Below are 19988 nucleotides of genomic sequence, written 5' to 3' on the forward strand. Positions count from 1 at the left end.
ATGGTGGCTCATGCCTGTAATCCCAGCACTTTGGGAGGCTGAGGCGGGTGGATCGCTTGAGGCCAGGAGTTCAAGACCAGCCTGGCCAACATGGCAAAACCCCGTCTCTACTAAAAATACAAAAAAATTAGCCGGGCATAGTGGTGGGCGCCTGTAATCCCAGCTACTTGGAAGGGTGAGGCAGAAGAATCACTTGAACCCGAGAGGCTGAGTTTGCAGTAAGCTAAGATTGTGCCACTGCATTCCAGCCTGGGCAACAGAGCGAGACTGTCTCAAAGAAACAAAAACAACCAAAAACTAACTTTGGTTTTTTTGAAGATATAATTCAAAATAAAGTAGATGCTTTACAAATGATAATCGAGCTGCCAAAATTCAGAAACAATAATTACTTTGACTATTCATTATACCACAGCTTTTTTATTCTCACCTTTCAGTTACATCATATATATATTTCCTTAGGAACCACTAACTCTCTGACGTATCAGCTTCCCAGCTGAAAATTCATTTACCTCTGCAGCATTTAGAATTAAAAATTATGTTTTTGATGTATATTTTCAGTCTGAAAATGTCTCTTCCACTCCCTGAAAACAACCCCAGCCAGTAAATGCAATTCTTTGAACGAACAAGGTGAGCTTTTTTGTTTGTTTTTTCACATATTTCTGGCAGGGTCTTTCTCTGTTGCCCAGGCTGGAGTGCAGTGGCAGGATCACAGCTCACTACAGACTCCACCTCCTGGGCTCAAGTAGTCCTCCCACCTCAGCCTCCCGAGTAGCTGGGACTACAGGTACACACTATCATGCGCAGCTAATTTTAAAATTTTTGGTGGAGACGGAACCTCACTCTGTTGCTCAGGCTGATCTCTAACTCCTAGGCTTAGGCAATCCTCCCGCCTCAGCCTCCTAAAGTGCTGGGATTACAGGTGTGAGCCACTGTGCCTGGCAAACAAGGTGTGTTGAATTAATTAATTTTAGTTAATTTCCAAATAATTTTTCTACAGCGGTTTTTAAGGATATTATGTACATACAATAAAATGCCCAGATCTTAATTTTTCTACCAGATGACAATCTTATTAACCCATGTAATCCCCATGCGAATCAAGATATAGGACATTCCCATCACTCCAGAAAGTTCCAAGGAAATGTTTTTTCAGTATTCCCAAGCTGTACCTGCCACACAGAGGCGGCCACTTCTACTGTGGGTTTCTTATTCTTATGTGGCCAGAAAATGGAACCAAAGATGATTTTACAACTGAAAGCTGATAAAATAGCATTAAGAATGGTAAAGTTCCCAGTTGCCTATGAGTGTTTTTAATATGCTTTAATCTTCTATCAAAAACTTGTCTGATATGTGACTGTAAGGAATGAAAAAGACCTTGAGCTTGGTTCAATTAACAATGTAAATGTTGATATAATTGCCAAACATTGGCTATACTTATATGGTTTCTTGATCTCTCTATTTTCTTTAAGTAGGTTTAAGTGGGTTTTCTTCCAATGGGAAAAACGAGTACTCCTGCCTGATCATTTCTGATACCAAAGAGAGCTACAATGTAGAGTGAAAACAGAAAATTTACTTTAAGAAAACTTTTGATTCTGTATTTGGGATTGAAGTTGTGCATTAGATAAGCTGACTGTTCTGTCTTTTGTTGTAGTCCAATATATTTTAAAATTGCATCCAGAGAGGAGTCTCTGAATGCCTTCTTCTTTCTTGGAATCAATTTACTCCATCAATTTGTCAGTAGGTCACTTTTAGGAGACAGGCAATGAAAACTGGCATAGTCATTCCAAGAAACTTATGAGAAAGGAACTTTTAGCTTTTGGTACATCGCAAATGTAAGTTATCAGTAGTATTAGTTTTACTCATAAACCCACGTAACAAAATTCTGAGGAATAATACCAACACAAAAAGCGTGAGACCAAATATGATGCATTCCCAGTTATCCTTAATCAACATGTCCATATCCTAGAGAGTCATTTTTCTCTCTAATTACAAGTCACAAATGTGCTGGCGTTGGAGATCAGAGCTCTGTTTTGGGGTCTGTCTCTGCATACTTGGGGGCCAGCTCTTGGATGAGATTCACATAATCAGTTTTTTCTGCACAGGCCCTGCACTCCTCCCCCCAGCTATGCAGGATCTGCTTCAGCTCTGCCACTCTCATCTTCCGCAGGTCAACTGATGCCAAGTCCAGTGTTTTTTCTAAATGGCAAAAAGGAAAAAAGCCAATTACAGAACAAATGGAAAAAAAATCCCTATGAATCACTTCAAAAGGCATAGAGTTTGCTTATCTTGGTGCTGACTACCCTATGATCCAAGGCAGGGAACAATTCCAGTTTCCATGGAAACCAAGACACACCCAAGGAAAATGTGGTACAGCGGCCCTCTCTATCAGTGGGTTCTGCATCTGCAGATTCAACCAACAGCAGATCAAAAACATTCTAAACAAATTAAAGATAACACTACAACAATTAAAAAATACAAACAGGGCTGGGCATGGTGGCTCACGCCTGTAATCTCAGCACTTTGGGAGGCTGAGGCGGGCAGATTGCCTGAGGTCAGGAATTCGAGACCAGCCTGCCCAACATGGTGAAACCCCATCTCTACTAAAAAAACAAACAAAAAATTAGCCGGGCATGGTGGTGGCATGCCTGTAATCCCAGCTACTTGGGAGGCTGAGGCGGAAGAATTTCTGGAACTTGGGAGATGGAGGTTGCAGTGAGCCGAGATCACGCCACTGCACTCCAGCCTGGGAAACAGATTGAGACTCTGTCTCAAAAAAAAAAAAAAAAAAAAAAAACTACAAACAATACAGTATAAGAACTATTTACAATGATATGGTTTGGATTTGTGCCTCCACCCAAATCTCACGTGGAATTGTAATCCCGCTGTTGGAGAAGGAGCCTATTGGGAGGTGATTGGATCATGGGGGTGGACTTCACCCTAGCTTTTCTCACGATAGTGAGTGAGTTCGTGAGGGATCTGGTTGTTTCAAAGTGTAGCACCTCCCCCTTTGCGCTCTTCCTCCTGCTGCAGTCATGTAAGACATGCCTCTTCCTCTTTGCCTTCTGCCATGATTGTAAGTTTCCTGAGGCCTCCCCAGCCATGCTTCCTGTACAGCCTGTGGAGCCGTGAGCCAATTAAACCTCTTTTCTTTATAAATTACCCAGTCTTAGATAGTTCTTTTTCTTTTTTTATTTTTTTTTGAGACGGAGTCTCGCTTAGCCGCCCAGGCTGGAGTGCAGTGGCATGATCTCTGCTCACTGCAACCACCATCTCCCTGGTTCAAGCGATTCTCCTGTCTCAGCCCCCCAAGTAGCTGGGATTACAGGCACCCACCATCATGCCTGGCTAATTTTTGTATTTTAGTAGAGACTGGTTTCACCATGTTGGCCAAGCTGGTCTTGAACTTCTCACCTCAGCTGATCCACCCGCCACGGCCTCCCAAAGTGCTGGGATTACAGGCGTGAGCCACCGCGCCTGGCCAATAGTTCCTCACAGCAATGCGGGAACAGACTAATACAAATAGCATTTTCATTGTATTAAGTATTGTAAGTAATCTAGAGATGATTTAGAGTATATAGGAGGGAAGATGCGCATGGGTTATATGCAAACACTTAAGCATCAGGATTTTAGTGTCCAAGTATGGTCCCAGAACCCCTCCTGCACAGGTACTGAAGGACAACAGTGTATACAAAGTTATTGGGATAATTTATGTTTTTAATTTGACTTTCTTTCCAAAAGATTATACTTGCTTCAAAACTAAGGGCCTATGTAGTTCCACAATGTTTACTACCATTTGGCGCATTCTCAAGATCAGTATTCCTAAAACAAATAGCACTGTATCCAAATTGCTGCTGTTAAGGTAACAAGAAGGAAACTCTTGTATAAAAGGCAATCAGTTCCTTTGGGATGGCCTTGATTCGTGACCAGCTTGAAAGCCATAGATTGTAATTAACCAGTAAAAAGTTATGGTTCACTTTTTCTAGGAAGATGTATCTTCGGCAAAGCAAATGAGCATATACACATGACAAAGCACTATTGGGTTTTAAATAAAAATGTAAAGAAATGCAAACACGTGAATAAAATTAGGAATATTCTCGCTGAACCTTAATTGTTTGGGATCTCTGTTTTGAAACTCACCTGATGCCCAGCCCCTACTGGGATCAGGTTGCTAAATTATCACAGCATGTACAGCCCTTTGTGTTATTCCCACGTCTCCAATGCTAGGGCTTTGGTGCCAGCCAACCTGGCTTCTAAAATTCTTGCCAATGATACTTGTCACCAACATCTAACCTCCTCTAGCAAGACTACTATTTCCCTGTTTATAGATTATGTGCAGAAAATATCAAGAACTCAGCTACTTCTCAATTGCTGAAAAGATTGAAAAAAAGCCCAAAATAGAAAAAATTATAAGCTCATCTGTAATATACCAATAATTATAATTTTCCTATCAGAAAGAGGTACTTTTCCTTTTTCAAAAGAAAGTCTAGACGGGCATGGGGGCACACACTTGTAATCCCAGCAACTCAGGAGGCTGAGGCAGGAGAATCTCTTGAATCCAGGAGGCTGAGGTTGCAGTAAGCAGAGATCATGCCACTGCACTCCAGCATGGGCAACAGAGCGAGACTGTCAAAAAAAAAGTGTCTTTTGCCCCTCCCCGCTTGTCTGGTGTTCACTTTGATAATGAATACAACACTTAAGTTTATTTATTAAACAACTAGTGGCAGCCTAGAATTTTTTCAGCTTGACTTCTCTTGAAAGTTCTTTCTCTTTTTTACCTCTGAGTAGTAGAACACAACATTTAAAAACATTAAAAACCTAATATTTGTCAAATTATTTGTCAAAACCTTCCGGTAACTCTGTTCTAATTTAAAAGCTGGATGTTAAAAGACTTTTGTATTTGGAGGGTCAGCTATACACTGTGCTCCAGAGAACCCTTAAATTTTTATAATGATTCCCTATCCTTTTTAAACACAAAGCAAGCAAATGAAAACATTTCTTTCAGGTCAAAAACCAAATGGCACCTTCCTAATTGAAAACATACTCCAACTCCACATTATCTTGCTTGTTAATTTCATGGCTGATTTGACAGAATACTTTTTAAAGTAGAAACTTGTATAGCCCAAATTATTAATCTCCCACAGCACAAAGGTCCCTATTTAATCTTATCTTTCCTGCTAACAATAGCTGGGGAGGATAATTAAGAACTATTAGTCTATTCAAGATAAGAGGCCGAAGGAGAAAAATACTTTTTTTTTTTTTAAATGTCAGTAGTTTCTTTGAGTTTTTCTAGGGAACTTGGTATCTGGCATTAATTTTAAAAAGAGGAAAACCTCTGTGACGCCCCAAAACTCCAAAGTAAAGTTCCACACAAAGATTAAAACTAGTTTATAGCTCCCCAAGGGCCTCTAGTGGCCAGCATCGCCAAAACATTAGGTAGTCATTTCGTCTCAATAATATCTGATTTGTTTTTCTATTGTTTAAGGAGCCCTGTAAGATCCCTTGGATATAGGAGAAGGTATTCACAACAAAATTGTTGAATTAAAAAAATCAAAAGAGGTTTGTGATATCAGCTTTTATTTATTTTTATTTTATCTATTTATTTTTCAGACGGGGTTTCACTCTGTCACTCAGGCTGGAGTACAGTGAAAAAAATCACAGCTCACCAGAGCCTTGACCTCCCAGGCTCAGGTGATCCTCCCACCTCAGTCTCCTGAGTAGTTAGGACTACAGGCGCTCAACACCACACCTGGCTAATTTTTGTACTTTTGTAGAGACAGAGTTTCACCATGTTGCCCAGGTTGGTCTTGAACTCCTGGGCTCAAAAGATCCTCCTTTCTTCGCCTCCCAAAGTGCTGAGGTTACAAGTGTGAGCTGCCGCGCCCGGCCAAGTTTGTGAATATTGTTTATATGGACTCAGTGATTTCTGCACCTATTTCATGGCTTGGAAGCCAATAAAAAAGGGATGCCTACTCTAATAACTACCCTGGAAGTTAGGGCTTGTGCTTTGCAAGTTGAGAAATAGGTTGTCTTTGGTAACTTTCAACCTTAAACCTACTTAAAGCTAGCCATGTGGCTATGGTACATAGGACTATTACACGGCTGTGTTGAAAAATAAGACTAAAATAACTTAGAGGTGGATGCTAATTACTTAGGTAGTTAACAGTACTACACTGGGTATGTAATGTATGCAAAACAATGACTTAAGCAAAAGGAATGAGTGGGATTTCAGGTGTCAAGGATAGGCTGAGGAAGGAATTCCCCATCCTTTTATGATACCCACTCAATCTACCCAAATGTCTAGCCCAGATACAAATCATGATAAAAGATCTATCCATGTGAAATGTATGTGGCCAAGGATAACGTTTTAAAATAGGACATCTCCTGGCCGGGCATGGTGGCTTATGCCTGTAATCCCATCACTTTGAGAGGCCAAGGCAGGTGGATCACCTGAGGTCAGGAGTTCAAGACCAGCCTGGCCAGCATGGTGAAACCTCGTCTCTAATAAAAATACAAAAATTATCCAGGCATGGTGGTGCGTGCCTGTAATCCCAGCTACTCAGGAGGCTGAGGCAGGAGAATCGCTTGAACCCACGAGGCAGAGGTTGCAGTGAGCCAAGATCGCACCACTGTATTCCAGCCTGGGCGACAGAGTGAGACTTCATCTCAAAAAAAAAAAGGACGTCTCCTTTCTTTTCTTGCTGTCTGTTTTGGGCACCCTCTGATAAGCTATTTTACCAGGAAAAACCTGATTTGATGTGAATAACTAATTTCCTAAAATTTAAAGCTGGCAGAACAGTAGCTCTGCCTAGGAAGGAAGTCATAGTCATCTTTACATCTTCAAAGTCCTTGTATCATCTTTGAATAGGTACCAATTTTATTTTAATAGATTACCAAGATCTAAATCACCAGGAGTAGCTGCTCTCTTTATATGTTGAGATTTTCCTTGACATACATATCTGGCATCGCCTTGGTGTGTTAGGAGTCTAAACTCTGTGATTTCAGTGGCAATTTTTTTTTTTTTTTTTTTAAAGACAGAGTCTCGCTGTATCACCCAGGCTGGAGTGCAGTGGCGGGATCTCGGCTCATTGCAACCTCTGCCTCCCGGGTTCAAGCGATTCTCCTGCTTCAGCCTCCCGAGTAGGTGGGACTACAGCCACCCGCCACCACGCCCAGCTAATTTTTTTTGTATTTTTTTAGTAGAGACAGGGTTTCACCATATTGGCCAGGCTGGTCTTGAACTCCTGACCTTGCGATCCGCCCGTCTCGGCCTCCCAAAGTGCTGGGATGAAAGGCCTGAGCCACCGCGCCAGGTCTCATTGGCAATTTTAACCTAATGCTGATTATGCCTGTACTATTTATTTGTCTTCCCTCAACGAAACTCAAATGCCCATAGGTACCATTCATCAGCCCAGCAACTTATTGATGAGTGGTGAATTTCTTTCCTTTTAACAATGAATTTTTAGAAGACATGGCCCCAACGTTAGAGGTTTGGGAATCCATTGGACCTACTGGGAAAAACATGGGGCTGTGTTATACCATATTTCAGCTCACAGATCTGGCTATCCAACTTCTTCAGCTTCTCACAAATCTTCATTGCAGGCATATGCACACTCATTGGGCGTGTGACTTCACTTAGGATCTTTGTGGCTGCGTCTTTTGTGGCTCCTAGATAATAGCACTGAAGGAAAATGAAGAGAATTGAGTGTTCCAAACAATGAAAACAGCAAGGAATACAGTATCAAGAAGTAAGAAAGAGGTAGGGTGGACATGGTGGCTCACGCCTGTAATCCCAGCACTTTGGGAAGTTGAGGAGGGCAGATCATTTGAGGTCAGGAGTTCAAGACCAGCCTGGCCAACATGGTGAAATGCCATCTCTACTAAAACTACAAAAAGTAGCCAGGTGTGCTTGCTTGAACCAAGGACGCGGAGGTTGCAGTGAGCCGAGATCGTGCCAGGCACTCCAGCCTGGGGGACAGAGTAAGACTCCATCTCAAAAAAAAGAAGGAGGAGGAGAAGGAGAAGGAGAAGAAGCAGAAGAAGCAGCAGCAGGAGGAGGAGAAGCAGGAGGAGATGAGGAAGAGGAAGAAGAAAGAAGAAAGAAGAAGAGGAAGAAGAAGAAGAAAGAAGAAGACGACGACGACGACGATGAAGACGAAGAAGAAGAAGAAGAAGAAAGAAGAAGACGACGACGACGACGACGATGAAGACGAAGAAGAAGAAGAAGAAGAAAGAGGTTAACCTGCTGACTAAGCCACCAGGAAACAAGTGACTCCATTCTCGTGATCATCCTAACCAGATGTGCCCTACAAGTCACATGGCGTTAAAAGACTAATGAGAAGAGCTGACACTAAGTGTTTTCTCTGTGCCAGGTGCTGCTGTCAGTGCTTTAAAGGTATTAACTTATTTATGCTTCACAACAATCCTGTGAAATAAGTACTATTATTATCTGTATTTTATACCCAAGCCAACTGAAGTTCCCCCCATCTAGCAATAGAAGAGACAGAATTATAAAACCCAGCACTTTGGCTCTAGAGCCCATGTCTTTTCCCATCAGGCAATTCTGACATTCAAGTTCCCTGACTTCAGAATTTTACATTTAAAAATATAAACGTTGGCTGGGCACAGTGGCTCACACCTGTAATCCCAGGACTTTGGGAAGCCAAGGTGGGTGAATCACTTGAGCTCAGGAGTTTGAGATCAGCCTGGGCTACAAGGCCAAACCCCGTCTCTACAAAAAAAAAAAAAAAAAAAAAAAAAAAAAATTCCAAAAATTAACTGGGCATGGTGGCGTGTGCCTTAGTCCCAGATACTTGGGAGGCTGAGGTGGAAGGATCACTTGAACCTGGGAGGTTGAAGTTCCAGTGAGCAAAGATCACTGGGACTCCAGCCTGGGCGACAGAGGGAGACGCTGTCTCAAAAAAATATAGATAGACCTTAATGATACGGATAAATGGCATGAGCTTTACAACATGGCCATAGTGAACAGCCAATATGCAGATGTAACTGACAATCTGACAATCTTAGGTAAAAAGGAATTGGCCCCAAATTGTCTTAAGTGATATAAAACAGTATATTGAAACAAGCCATATGTGTATACCCAGGAAACACCATATTAATGCGATTAGAAGAAAATATAAATACTTCATTAATTATGTATAAATAATAATGTAAAATATTTTGATAAGTTTGATTAATTGTCTTGGTAAGAAACGGAAAGCCCACCCACTTTTAGGATGCTAAATTCTTATTGGGAATTCAGTTTCATAATTTCATTTAAGAAAACATAGAATTGGGCTGGGCATGGTAGCTCATTTTTGTAATCCCAGCACTTTGGGAGGCTGAGGGGGGGGGTGGATCACCTGAGGTCAGGAGTTCGAGACCACCCTGGCCAACATGGTGAATCCCTGTCTCTACTAAAAATACATAATTAGCAGGGTGTGGTGGTGCACACCTGTAATCCTAGCTACTCGGGAGGCTGAGGCACAAGAATGCTTTGAACCCAGGAGGCAGAGGTTGCAGTGAGCTGAGATGGTGATACTGCACTCTAGCCTGGGCAACAGAGCAAGACTCTGTCTCAAAAAAAGAAAAAAGAAAACATAAAATTGGTTGTCTGTGGTGTACTCAGAAAGTAAAGTAACACTGGAAACATTCTGGATGAAAACACGCAGAACTACATGTCACTGGAAGATGGATTTCTGCTTGCTGCGTGCTCTACAATGGACATACTTAAGGCAAAACATATAAGTAGAGGACATCACGTCTAAGAAATGAAACTATTAGCAGTATTCTTCAAGAACATGGGGAAAATGAAAGGTGAAATTTAACATACCAGGCGGTTTTCTTTTCCTTTGGTGTCCAAGCAAAAGCTGATCAATTCTTTCTCTATCGTGTCCAGCGAAAAGTTAACTCCTCTGTCTATCAATGTCTTGTAGAATCGGTTCAAGAATTCTTTACATACTGGAAGGAACAAATAAATATGTCTGCATGCACAACTTAACCACTACCACACCTATGCGTATGAGCCACTAACCACATTTAAAAGTCTATATGGGGCCGGGCATGGTGGCTCACGCCTGTAATCCTAGCACTTTGGGAGGCAGAAGTGCTACGCTGAGGTGGGCAGATCACAAGGTCAGGAGATCGAGACCATCCCGGCCAACATGGTGAAATCCCATCTCTACTAAAATACAAAAAATTACCCAGGCATGGTGGCGCGTGCCTGTAGTTCCAGCTACTCAGGAGACTGAGGCAGGAGAATCACTTGAACCCAGCAGGTGGAGGTTCCAGTGAGCCGAGATCTTACCACTGCACTCCAGCCTGGTGACAGAGCAAGACTCCGTCTCACACACACATACACACACACGAAAAAGTCCATATGATTCAATGCTTCATGACAGTGGATTCCAATGCTAAGTAAGAATGATTTGGGGGCCAGGCATGGTGGCTCACACCTATAATCCCAGCACTTTGGGAGGCAGAAGCAGAAAGATCACTTGAGCCCAGGAGTTTGAAGCCAGTCTGGACAACACAGTGAGACCCTGTCTCTACTAAAAAAAAACCAAAAAATAAAAACAAAAACACAGGCATGGTGGTGCATGCCTGTCATCTCAGCTACTCGAGAGGCTGAGGTGGGAGGGTCACTTAAGCCCAGCAGATGGAGGCTGCAGTGAGCTGTGATCAAGCCACTGTACTCCAGCCTGGGTGACAGAGTGAGACACTGTCTCAAGAAAATAAAAAATATAAATAAAAAGAATGATTTCAGGCCTGTTGCTATTAGCTTAGTATTGGGCCTAAATGCAGTGGACACGTTGTATCAGCTTATTGAATCAATCAATCATTGGAACGAAGTTCTACCTAAAATGATAACTTTTCCACAAAATTTGGCTAACCCTAAAATAAAATATACCCATCTATAGGCTATCATCTTGGGACAGCACAATTGTAAGCACAGAGAAAAACCTGAATAAGAATCCTGAATGAAGCCCCTTGGTGATCTGCATAAGTCTTTATTTCCATCATTATGAGCCTAAAGTGAAACCAGGCTGGGCACGGTGGATCACACCTGTAATCCCAACACTTTGCGAGGCCAAGGTGAGAGGATCTCTTGAGGCCAGGAGTTTGAGACCAGCCTGGGCAACACAGTGAGACTCTGTCTCTGCACACACCTGTGGTCCCAGCTACTGAGGAGGCTAAAATGGGAGGCTTGTTAAGTCATTTCTTTTAGTTCCTTATATCTTGAAGATATTTTCAAGCTTGTTTTTTTATATCTTTAAACACACTAAACTTAATTATGATCTGTGTCTGAAAATTTCAATATCTGAAGTCTTCAGAGTTTTTTTGTGTGTTTGTTTTGGTTTTTTTAAGACGAAGTCTCACTCTGTCGCCCAGGCTTAAGTGCAATGGTGCAATCTCAACTCTCTGCAACCTCTGCCTCCCTGGCTCAAGTGATTCTCCTGCCTCAGCCCCCCAAGTAGCTGGGATTACAGGTGCCCGCCACCACACCCGGCTAATTTTTATATTTTCAGTAGATACAAGGTTTCACCATGTTGGCCAGGCTGGTCTCAAACTCCTGACCTCAAGTGATCCGCCCATCTCGGCCTCCCAAAGTGCTGGGATTACAGGCGTGAGCCACTGCATCAGGCCCAGAGTACGTTTCTATTTGTTGTTGTTTCTATAGGTTCTTGTTCCTGATGCCTTGTTTCTTTGTGTGCTTGTTTATTTTGCACAACATGATACTCATAAGCCTCAAAACTTATTTGTGAAGATTGTTTGAAGCCTGAGATGAAGGAGCATTATTTCCAGTAAAGATTTGTATTTGTATTTCTCAGGGCCTAAGGGCAACTAGCCAGGCACTGCTTTAAACTAAATATATAGCTTGAAGTTTTTGGGCCCCTGATGTGAATTTTGGCTGCAAACACAAGTGAGGGACGTTTTGTTGTTATCATTTCTCAGAGATATTTATTTTTTCTTTTTTCTACTTTGCTCAGTGTCAAGGTAAATTTCCTTATAGTCCCCTATGGGTAGCGATGGGTTAGGTTTAATGTTCTATGTTTCTTCAAACATAAAAAAACATAACTTCTATGCCTGATTATTCCAATACCTGAAGCCACTGCGGGGTGTGCCTCTTCTGTTTTTTGTTCCAGCTGGCTATCACTTACGTGCCCTTCTTCCCTAGGGGTTCATGACTTTTCTAAGTGGGAGCTCTATTTCTTAGAACTTTAACTGTATGAATTCTTTGAGGACTAGGTTGAATGTGGGTTCCTGTAAGTAAGACTTACATTTGCTGGCTGGGCGTGGTGGCTTATGCCTGTAATCCCAGCACTTTGGGAGGCCGAGGTGAGTGGATCACCTGAGGTCAGGAGTTCGAGACCAGCCTGGCCAACATGATGAAACCCCGTCTCTACTAAAAATACAAAAATTAGCCAGGAATGGTGGCGGGTGACTGTAATCCCAGCTACTTGGGAGGCTGAGGCAGGAGAAATGCTTGAACCCGGGAGGTGGAAGTTGCAGTGAGCCGAGATCGTACCATTATACTCCAGTCTGGGCGACAAGAGTGAAACTCCGTCTCAAAAAACATTTGCTGATTCCTGAGGGTATGATCTACTTAAAATCACTTTCAACTAGATTATCAGTTCAAGATGTTTCAGATCATCCTAGTAGTGTGAACGGGGCCTTCAACCCCTACCTATGTGCACAAGCTTGTAATTATGAGTTATCAAGGACCAGTTTTGTTTTTCCTTTTACTCAGTAAAAAAGTTAAAGTTAAACCATTTCTTTTAGTCTCTAAAGATGGAAATAGGTTTTAGTTATTTTCAGTTCACCCTTTAAAATGAAGGCCTAGGTCTTTGGGGCCCTGAATTAGTTGGGAGAGGATCTGCTCTCACTCTCCTAACTTGGAAATGCCTGGGACTTGTGTTCATTTAGCCAAAACCATGAAAACTTTAGTTCAGATCACCTGGCTAACAAATTCTCCAAGGTAAAGCCAGCTTCAGTGCCCCCTTCAACCCCCTGGACTCCCACTTCCACTCTGTGGTTGGCTTCTGGGTATGCCTTCCCAACTCATACTTTACAATATTTTCACATTTTTATTTTATCCAGTATTTTCAGTCGCTTTTAGATGACCAGCCAATCATGTCATCTTTTAGAGCTTAAAGTCATATATATATATATACACATACACATATATATACTATACATACATATATATAAAATACATATATACACATATATAATACATATATATATACACACACACATATATATATATATATTTTTTTTTTTCAAGATGGAGTCTCGCTCTGTTGCCTAGGCTAGAGTGCAGTGGTGAGATCTCGGCTCACTGCAACCTCCACCTTCTGGGGTTCAAGCAATTCTCCTGCCTCAGCCTCCTGAGTAGCTGGGACTACTGGCGTGTGCCACCACGCCCAGCTACGTTTTTGTATTTTTAGTAGAGATGGGGTTTCACCATGTTGGCCAGGATGGTCTCGATCTCCTCACCTGGTGATCTGCCCACCTCAGCCTCCCAAAGTGCTGGGATTACAGGTGTGAGCCACCGTGCCTAGCCCATATATTTTTATTTCTAATGCTATCAACACGAACAGAATACTAAACATAATAGCCAGTTATTCACGTTTTTAACAAATATTTATTAAGCGACTAGTAAGTGCAAAACAGTATTCTAGGTTCCTAAGATTCAGTAATGAAGAAAACAAAGAACTTGCCCTTGAGAGTTACATCCGATAGAAGAAGTAAAGGTATAGGTAGCAAAGAAGAAAAATAAAAATGGTAAGGAGGATGGAGGGTGACAAGGTAATAGTATGATTCTTAATGGATTGGTTAGGAAAGATCTCTTAGATAAAGTGATATTCAAGCAGACACCTGAAGGAAGTGGAAGAACAATTTAAGTGGATGACTCGAGGAAGAACTCCGCAGGCAGAATGAACAGCAAGTACCAAGGCTCAAATGTAGGAGTGTCCTTGGTGGCTTCAAGGAACAGCCAGAAGGCCAGTGTGGCTAAAGTAGAGGGAGCAAGAGGGAGGTGTGTAGCAAATGAGATCAAATAGGCAGCAGCATGCTGGGGCATCCAGGGCCTTTCAAGCTTAGTAAGGTCTCTGGATGTCACTCTGAGAAGGGAAGCCATTTAAAGTTTTGAGTAGAGAAGAGTTATGGTCCGACATGATTCATAAAGGATGTCTCTGAAGGCTGTCTGAAGAATGGATTACAAGGAAGCAGAAAAGAAAGCAGGGAGACCAGCTGACCAGTTTAGAGGTTCTCAAAATAGTTGCATCTCTTAGACCAGGGCAGTAGCTACAGCAGTCATGAGAAGTGGTTACACTCTGGACCTATCTTGAAGGAAGAGCCAAAAGAATTTGCTAATGAGCCAGATGTAATGTGTCAGAGTTGGGGAGAGAGAGAGGAATCAAAGATAATCCCAATACTTTTGGCCAAGAAATTGGAACCGTGGAGTTGCCATCTGCTGAAATGAGGAAGACTGCAGGAGAAGCAAGTTTATGGTGACAAGCAGGAATCCAATCTTTCTTTTTTTTTATTGAGACAGAATCTTGGTTTGTTGCCCAGGCTGGACTGCAGTGGCGCCATTTCGGCTCACTGCAACCTCCAACTCCCGGATTCAAGTGATTCTTGTGCCTCAGCCTCCTGAGTAGCTGGGATTACAGGCGCATGTCACCACACCTAGCTAATTTTTGTATTTTTAGTTGAGATGGGGTTTCGTTATGTTTGCCAGGCTGGTCTCTAACTCCTGACCTTAGGTGATCTGCCTGCCTCAGCCTCCCAAAGTGCTGGATTACAGGCATGAGCCACCATGCCTGGCCAGAATCCAGTCTTGACATATGAAGTTCAAGATGCTTCTAGACATCTGTGATGGTTAATTTTCTGTAGCAATGATGAAATTAACACTTAAATTGATGAACTCTGGGTAAGGCAGATTGGCCTTCATAATGTGGGTGGGCCTTACTTAACTAGTTGAGGGCCTGAACAGAATGAAATAGACCAGCCTTCCTGACCAAGAGGGAATTCTCCAGCAGACTCCCTTTAGACTTCATTCGTACCACAGGCTCTCCTGGGTCTCCAGCCTGCTTGCCCACACTGCAGAATTTGGACTTCTCAGCCTTCAGAATCTTGTGAGCCAATTCCTTACAATAAATCTCTTTTTATATAGATAAATATTATAGATATTAAGAAGATATATAGATAGAGATTATATGTTCTGTTTGGTCCTATTGGTTTTATTTCTCCGGAGAACCTTGACTAATATAACATCCAACTGGAAACAGTGAGAAGGCAGCTAGATATAGAAATGTGAAGATCAGGTATAAGATCTAGGATGACTATATAAATCTGGAAGCCATCAACATTCAAAAGGTGTTTTTGAGATGAGAACACAAAGTAAGGAGAGACGGAAAAGAGACACAGTCCTGGGTCTCAGCCTTGTGAAATCCCAATGTTTAGCAATTGGGAAGATGGAAAACAACCAGAAAAAGACTGAAAGGAGCAGCCAGTGAAGTAGGATAAGAACAAAGACTGAGTATTATTCCACAAGGCAAGTGAACACAGTGTTAAAAGGAATGTGTAATGGATCTGCTGTGTTAAATGTGAAAAATGAGATCCCTCTCAATTTTTGCTGTATTTTGCTGAGTTTAATTAGCAAATATATCCAGTATGCAAAGCAGAAAACTGCTGTAATGATTAATGCTACAAGTCAGCAGAAACTATCATCAGGCCAGGCACGGGGGTTCACACTTGTAATCCCAGCACTTTAGGAGGCCAAGGCTGGTGGATCACTTGAGCTCAGGGGTTCAAGACCAGCCTGGGCAACATAGTGAAACTTCATCTCTACTAAAAATACAAAAAATTCGCTGGGTGTAGTGACAAGCACGTGTAGTCCAGCTACTCAGGAGGCTGAGGAGGGAGGATCACTTGAGCCCAGAAGACAGAGGTTGCAGTGAGCTGAGACTGTTCCACTGTACTCCAACCTGGGTGACAAAAAAAAAAAAGAAAAAAGAAAAAGAAACTATCATCAAAGTCTCCTAGTAACCTCTAATTCTTGTCTCCTACAAAAGAAACTCCCAGTATTTCAGTGCCTCATCGCTCTTGTGGTATTTCCCACAGTATACCTTCATATGATTTCTATACCTCAACTATCACTCTGCCAATGTATCATCTAGGTGATGAAAGTTAGGAATACTAACTTGTCCTTTTCAAGATCTACATTTGACTCACTACAAGATACCCAAAATTTTATCACAGCATATTTGCATACATTTCTTCAACAAACTGAGCGCCTACCATATGCCATGCACTATGGTAGCTGCTGGAAATGACGTGGTGAGAAACACTGCCTTGACTTTCAGAGGAGACCAAAACAATATGAGAAGTGTATTAGATACTGTGGGAAAACAAAGGAGCGGCACCTGGAGGAAACTGGGAAACCGCTGAAAGATACTAAATAAGGAAGTAATATGATAGCCCTGCCAGGGGACTAGACAGGAGGGAGACAGGTAGCAGGAAGAATGCTGTTTTGACAATGCGGAGAGGAAAACTGGTGAAGGTCTGTAAGGAAGTCCTAGACTTGAGTAAGGAGAAAGGAGCAGGACCAGTCAGGAGGTAGACTCAATGATGCAGTGATTGGTTTGCTGTAAGGGATAAGGGGGAAAGAGAAGTCTAGAATCTAGGCTAGTTGACCAGGTAGTCGTCCCATGCTGTCACCGAAAGCATGACAGTAACAGGTTTAGGGGAGTGAGAAGGGAAGGAGATAATGACTTTGGTTTTTTGACTGTGTTGATGTTGATGTACATCATATCTAAGAGGGCATGTTCACTAGTCAAATGGATGCAAGGTCTGACACTCTAGAAAGGTCAGTGGATATAAGGTTAGAGATTTATTAGACTGGAGGTAGGTTGGTTTGGGTTGCCAAGAAGAGTGTGTAGACTGAGAAGAGAGAAGAACAGAGGGCAGAACCCTGGAAAATTCTAAGCCATGGCTAGAGGATCAGAAGCCCACAAAGACACACTGCACAAGTGGGCATACAGCCAGGAAGGAAAAAAGCAGGATCATGACCATGAAGAGAAGGCAGTTTCTGAAAGGGAAAGATGTCAGTGGTGTCACACACCACAAAGAAGTAAAGGTAAGAAAGGAAACTCATTTTCTGGACTTACATGAAGAGAATAACCTCACCATAAATGCCCTAACAAATTAGTAACTTCTTAAGTTTTCTGGGATGTCTTTATTGCTAAAATAACCTCAGATAGCCATACTTCTTTTATTTACGTTGTGCTTTTATGTTTATTAAAGATAGTTTTATAAGTGAATCTATAATTATTTTAAAATAAAAAGTTGTTTAAAATAGTCCCATAATATAATCCTTTAAAAGAGATTTGGAAATATTTATGTTTTTCCAGTAAACCTCACATTACCTAATGTAGGACTCACAAACTTGAATACCTACTTCCAGGCAAGGAAAAAGAAGAGTTAAGCAATTTGAATCGGGGGCGGAGTAGGGGCGGCAAACAACTCAAAACCCAAGTCCTTTCTAAAAAGAGCAGCCAATAGCCAATTCTACTATATGGCCATAAGCCCAATCTTGCCAGGTCATCTGGTTTTTTGAGAAAAGCCAGAAATATGAATTTTTACATAAAATTTCCCAATTTTAAAATGTACCCAGTGAATTTAATTTTTTTCAAAATAGTTTGTAAATGTAACAAAACATATCAATAGGTCTGAGACAGCTCAGGAAACATTCAGTTTTTTTACCTTCGCTCTAGAGTGTATATAATATGGCATTTTAATCTTATACACTGAGAAGAAATTAAGTTGTAAATAAGAAAGGAGGCTGAGGAGGGAGGATCACTCATAAGCAGTAATAGAGCTGGATGCAGAATCTAGTTCTTTTAGTTACCAAACTGTTACATCCTTCCTCTGCGATTACACAGTTTCTTTACCTAACGAATGAAATATATACACAGGTTAGTCAGACATACAAGTTAATAATCACAGCATGCTGTAATAAATTTAGGACAGACAGCATAAGCTTCCCATTTAATTAATCCAGATGCTGTCTGTCTTGAAATGTTTATAAGCGGGAGCCCCAGATGAGTCATCAAATCAATTGTCTTTGCCTCACAAAGTCTGCTTTAAAATACAGGACACAATTATAGCACGGTTTGGAGCAAAATTATAACTTAGCTAAACAAATATCTTTATATCGAGTAATAACATCATGTAGGTATTTGAAATTTCTGGAGAAAAGTTTAATTATTGCAGAGCTGATAGAAAGCTAGGCTCCAATTATTAAGACTTTAAGGACTGGGTGCTGTGGCTCAGGCCTGTAATCCCAGCACTTTGGGAGGCTGAGGCGGGCCGATCACCTGAGGCCAGGAGTTCAAGACCAGTCTGGCCAACATGGTGAAACTGCATCTCTACTAAAAATATAAAAATCAGTCAGGCGTGGTGGTGGTGCCTTTAGTACCAGCTACTTGGGAGGCTGAGGCAGGAGAATCGCTGGAACCCGATGGTGGAGGCTGCAGTGAGCCAAGATTGTGCCACTGTACTCCAGCCTGGGCAACACAGTGAGACTCTGTCTCAAAAAAACAAAAACAAAAACAAAAACAAAACAAAAAAACAAAAACACAACTTTAGTACGACTATACCCATCCACTCACTCAACATATATGATGAACCTACAATTTCCTGTTCACTAGGGATATATTTTCCAGCTCAGGGCATATACATTTAAACTAATTATTTTCAGTAAAACATGGAGTGAGCGCTACAGGAGTCCAGAAGGAAGGGGCTAGCGTAGCCACTTACCTTCTTTGCCTTTGCTAACAGATCTCTAAAGTGAAGTACAATGATTTTGCAAAAACCAAAGTCTCAGAGCTAGGGGACTTGGCGGGATACAGACTCACGTATTCTGACTGCGAGTTCACAGCTGAGATACCGTGAACAAAAAGGAATCACTCTTTTGTATTCCTCTCCTTCCCAAGGAGTCAGTGTACTCCTTTGCAAAGCAACTTTCACCTACAGAGTCCTAACAAATATTAGCTATGTCCTCTGATTTAAGCCACTCAACTCAATGCCATGTTTTGTTTTCCTTTTGGGAGTCACCAACTAGCTTGGACTTGAAAGACGTCTTCTGTGCAAGGGGAGGCAAATCTTGCGGTTGGAAGCAGCAGAATCAATCTGGCGCCAGTATCACCTGAATCTAGCATTCTTTGCACAAACTCTAATCCAAATACAAACCCACCAGCTTTTACTGCTGAAGTTTAATATTCACAGCAAAACCACAACGTGGCCTCACGTTGCCACCAGGCCCGGCTTGAGCTTTTACTCGAGCTGGGCTTGGACGATCTAAAACGACGGACAGGGCCTGCATTTTCTGGACGAAATGTTATTTATAGCCAGGGCCAGGAGAAGCCAAAGCCGACAGCTGCTGCGCCGCAGCGCGGGGTCGCCGCCATGCAAGCAGGTGTCACACCGCTCACCTTCACAGTCGGCCCCCGGCCGCCCCCCGGCCTCCTGGCCCTGCGTCAGCACCGGGTGAGAGACCCAAAGCCCGGCGCAAAACGCCACCACAGCAACTGGGCTCGCGCACCACATGCTGGACCAGCAGCTTCAATCGCCTCTGCCACCCGCGCCCACCGCCTACCAAGCTGCCGAAGCGAGCTGAGTAGAATTCCAGGTTGGAAAGAATCTGCCAGTAGTTGCCAGGACAAATGACGCAACTGAACTGAGAGTTTCCATTGGCTCTCAAGGAAGGGACAGGAAGGGGGCGGAGTGTAGGAGCCTTTTCCCGTCCCTCCCCGGTTGCGCGTGCGCACTGTGCAGTTCCGCGGGGCGCAGAGAGACGCGCTGAAACTACTCGCGGACTGCGCGTGAAGTAAGGCGGCACCTTCACGCTGATTGGCGGCGACGCGGGAGGCTGTCGCGGCCGACCGGACGCAGGGGGCGGGCGGGAACGTGAAGCTCCGCGGTGC

General features: G+C 42.6%; 1 protein-coding gene across 2 annotated transcripts; it reads right to left on the reverse strand.

Moving 5' to 3' along the window:
* Positions 1-302: 302 nt before the first annotated feature.
* CDNF (cerebral dopamine neurotrophic factor) lies at positions 303-19919 on the reverse strand. 2 transcript variants are annotated; one of them, XM_002820542.5, is made up of 4 exons: positions 19497-19919; positions 9827-9954; positions 7534-7675; positions 303-2193 (listed from the first exon to the last, which is right to left on the reverse strand). In XM_002820542.5, exons 1-4 carry the CDS (start codon positions 19609-19611, stop codon positions 2015-2017), a joined length of 564 nt encoding a protein of 187 aa, XP_002820588.1. In that variant the 5' UTR covers positions 19612-19919; the 3' UTR covers positions 303-2014. The 2 variants fall into 2 exon arrangements, with proteins under 2 accessions (XP_002820588.1, XP_009243415.1); XM_009245140.4 differs by having other exon boundaries at positions 19661-19884.
* Positions 19920-19988: the final 69 nt, after the last annotated feature.

This window comes from Pongo abelii, chromosome 8 (assembly GCF_028885655.2).
Source record: "Pongo abelii isolate AG06213 chromosome 8, NHGRI_mPonAbe1-v2.0_pri, whole genome shotgun sequence".
NCBI lineage: Eukaryota > Metazoa > Chordata > Mammalia > Primates > Hominidae > Pongo > Pongo abelii.